The following is a 3,634-nucleotide window of genomic DNA, read 5'->3' on the forward strand; positions in this document are numbered from 1 at the left end:
GATAGAACTAGAGGGTATTATGCTAAGTGAAATAGGTCATTCAGAGAAAGACAGATATCATATGATTTCACTCATGTGGAATTTAAGAAACAAAATAGATGAAAATAGGGGAAAGAAAGGAAAAATAAGATAAAAGCAGCGAGGCAAACCATAAGAGATGCTTATTAAATACAGAGAACAAATAGAAGGTTGCTGGAGAGGAGGTGGGTGGGGGGTTGCTAGTTAGGTGATGGACATTAAGAAGGGTCCTTGTCGGGATGAGCACTGTGTGTTATACGTGAGGGATGATGAATCACCGGGGTCTACTCCTCAAACCAATACTACACTGTATGTTAACTAACTTGAATTTAAATACATAATTTTTTAAGAGATATAGAAAATTAGCATAGCCTTAGAAGACTTCTCTAATGCCTCTTCCAGTCTTTCCCTGTCTCAACTTCCCCAAAGTAGGTACCTTTCTAATGTTTTAATACCTTTGGTTAATTTCACCTTTATTAAAACTTTAACATGTACTCTTTATTATTTAAAGTAAAATCCTTCCCCCACCCCAAGTTTTCAGTTAGTTTCCACATTGAAACAGCAGTACATAATTAAGGTACAAAACTTGATGAGTTTGGAGACAAGTATATACTCATAAAACTATCACAGTCTGTGTCACAAACCTATCCATCACCTCCAAAAGTTTCTTCCCACCCTCTTATTATGATCATTGTTATTTTGCAGTAAGAAGACTTAATATAAGTATACTCTTAGAAAAATTTAAAGTATACAGTAACTTAAAGTATTGTTGACTATGGTACTACTGTCGTACTATGTTGTACACTAGGTCCCTAGGACTTATTCATTTTGTATAACTGAAACATTGTACCCCTTGACTAACAACTGCCTATTTCCTCTCCTTCCAGCTCCTGTTAACCACCATTCCATTCTCTGCTTTTGAGTTTGACTATGTTCTCCATATGTAGACCAAGTAAGATGTGAAGCAAGGGGATATAGGAATTAGTATGTATGTGGATGTCTGTGGTAAAATCTAACTAATATTAGTTTTACATAAAATGTTAATTTGATTCATATAAATAAACTGTACAGAGATGAGTCTGATTGTAGCCATCATTGGTTTCAGGAGTTAGAATGGCATCATCAGGCACATTCCCTATGTCAGCTCTACTTTCTCAGTGTCTCCCACATATTGACAAGGATGACCAGCAGGAGGTCTTGGTTTACATTCTACCCATTGAGAGGTCATTACAGAAAGAATCTTTTTTTTTTTTTCTTCTGACACTGGGACAGGGCTCTTGGATTATATCTGATTAGCCTGATTTAGGTCACTTGCTAAACTATAGCAACCACTATGACTAAGGAAATAAACTTTTAAAAAGTTAATAATTTTTGGCAAGTCCTGTTTTCATGCTTATTCTAACTTTCAGAGGGTTTGGGACAGTCCCACCCTGTAAAACATGGACTGGGAGTGGGGGACTTGATTTTTCAAAAGAAAAATACTTATAATCTTTTTACGTATCGTTCAGATCTACAAACTGTATAGTGACATTATGTAGGAATGTTGCATAGCAAAAGAAACAGAGAAAGGAGAGAAAGAGAGAATGGAGGAAAGGGAAATATATGGGGGGTGATGTGAGGAGAAGTGAGAAAGGAGAAAGGAGATGAGAGAGAGAGGCAACGAGGGAGGGAAAAAGAAATTGAGATTGAGGTTGAGAGGTTGATTCATCTTAATGAAGAGCATTATGATTTTCATGAGAGCAATTAGCAGACCTGTTTATCAATGGAAACCCAGCAGGTAAGGCACTATTTAGAAGGTTTACATGAGCATTTTATAATTAAATGAATGAGAGTCCCAAATTTGGCTTTGCAAACATACAAGCTGTCCTAATAGTACGTTTTTCAGTCTCATCATGAATATAAAAGTCAAAATCTAGTTCTCCACTTCAGATATCAAAGGCCTTAAGACCTTTCATGGTTTCAATAAATTCAGGTGTCTGCTTAGGACTATCTTCATGGCTTCTTTCACCTCTTTATTCCTCAGGCTGTAGATGATGGGATTCCACATAGGGGTTACCACTCCATAAGACAGTCCAATGATCTCATCAGAAGGGTTTGTGTCCTTTGACTTGGGCTTCATGTACATAAAAAGGGCTGAGCCATAGAATAAGATAACCACAGTCAGGTGGGCAGAACAGGTAGAAAAAGCTTTCTTTCTCCCTTCAGCAGAATGAATTCTCAGGATGGAAGAGAGAATAAAAACATAGGAAATGAAAATTAACAGCAGAGGAATCACCAATAAAACAGTACTTCCCACAGTCATGATGAACACATTCATTGAAATGTCTGCACACACGAGTTTGAGAAGGGCCAGGATCTCACAGGTAAGATGGTCAATGACATTATTCCCACAGAAAGGCAATATCATTGTCATGACTGTTTGCACTAAGGAGTTTAGACAGCCTGTGATCCAGGACCAAGCAGCCATGTGCACATAGAGCACCCTGTGCATGATGATGGGGGACCTCAGTGGGTTGCAGATGGCCACATATCGATCATAGGCCATCACAGCCAGGAGGACACACTCAGTGGAGCCCAACCCAAGGGAGAGAGCCATCTGCAGAGCACAGCCCATGAAAGAGATAGATTTTCTCCCAGACTTAAATATGGTAAGCATCGGGGGAATGGACGAAGATGTGTAGCAGATGTCCAAGAATGAGAGGTTCCCAAGGAAGAAGTACATGGGGGTGTGGAGGCGAGAATCCAGTATGATGATGACGATGAGGAGGCTATTTCCCAGCAGGATTATCACATACATGATGAGGCAGAGCGTGAACAGAAGAAGCTGGAGCTCTGGGTATTTGGAAAGTCCCACCAGAATGAATTCGGTCACAGCTGAAGAATTCCCCATCTTCATGTGTTCATGTCACATTCAGGGTTTAGAAAAGGATAAGAATCATGGAAATTTAAATTTATAATGTTGATTTTTAGTACACCTTCATTTCCGGTATTGTATTTGATTCTTGAAACACTCCTAGGAATCACAATAGGAGCGACATGAAATTAATTTTATTGATGATGGATGGTAGTGAGTCTCTGAGAAATCAAAAACATCTGAGGACTACACAGCAGCATTGTGAAGGCTATTAATACTCCAAGAGTTTTTCTGGGAAGTGCCAGGTAAAATTTAGGACAAATTACTTTCAAATATAGATATGTAGGGATGTTCTATTAATTGAAACAATTATATTAAAGTTGTTTTCTGATGAAGCAGGTCTTTATTTAAAAGATTATGTTCATCTAGCATCATATTATTTTACCTGGATATGACTTTAGTAACGTTTTTATTTTTTCAGAGTCTCAGGAAATGAATAGCAAACTGGTAAAAAACATAAATTTTTGTCGAGGTCTTCTTCAATTAACTGGGATAAAAACTGTTAGGTACCTAGAACAATGAGTGGTTCCAACATGGTAAATATATAATATATAATTATGCTTACTCTATGTAATATAATGATATTTAATGTATATTTACATATATATATGAAGATGAAAGAAGAATAGCTTTCTCTCTGCTCAAAAACTGTTGAATGGGGTGTCAGGCTGGGGAGCATTTCTTAGAATTTAGATTAAAATA

At 37.5% G+C, this 3,634-nt stretch overlaps 1 protein-coding gene across 1 annotated transcript; it reads right to left on the reverse strand.

The window, feature by feature from the left end:
• Positions 1 to 1,969: 1,969 nt before the first annotated feature.
• On the reverse strand, positions 1,970 to 2,914 carry LOC115275880 (olfactory receptor 13D1-like). The gene has a single exon (XM_029919640.1). The coding sequence runs from the start codon at positions 2,912 to 2,914 to the stop codon at positions 1,970 to 1,972; it is 945 nt and encodes a 314-aa protein (XP_029775500.1).
• Between the last annotated feature and the right edge of the window lie 720 nt (positions 2,915 to 3,634).

The sequence above is a fragment of the Suricata suricatta genome, chromosome 13 (genome assembly GCF_006229205.1).
Source record: "Suricata suricatta isolate VVHF042 chromosome 13, meerkat_22Aug2017_6uvM2_HiC, whole genome shotgun sequence".
NCBI classification, from domain to species: Eukaryota; Metazoa; Chordata; class Mammalia; order Carnivora; family Herpestidae; genus Suricata; species Suricata suricatta.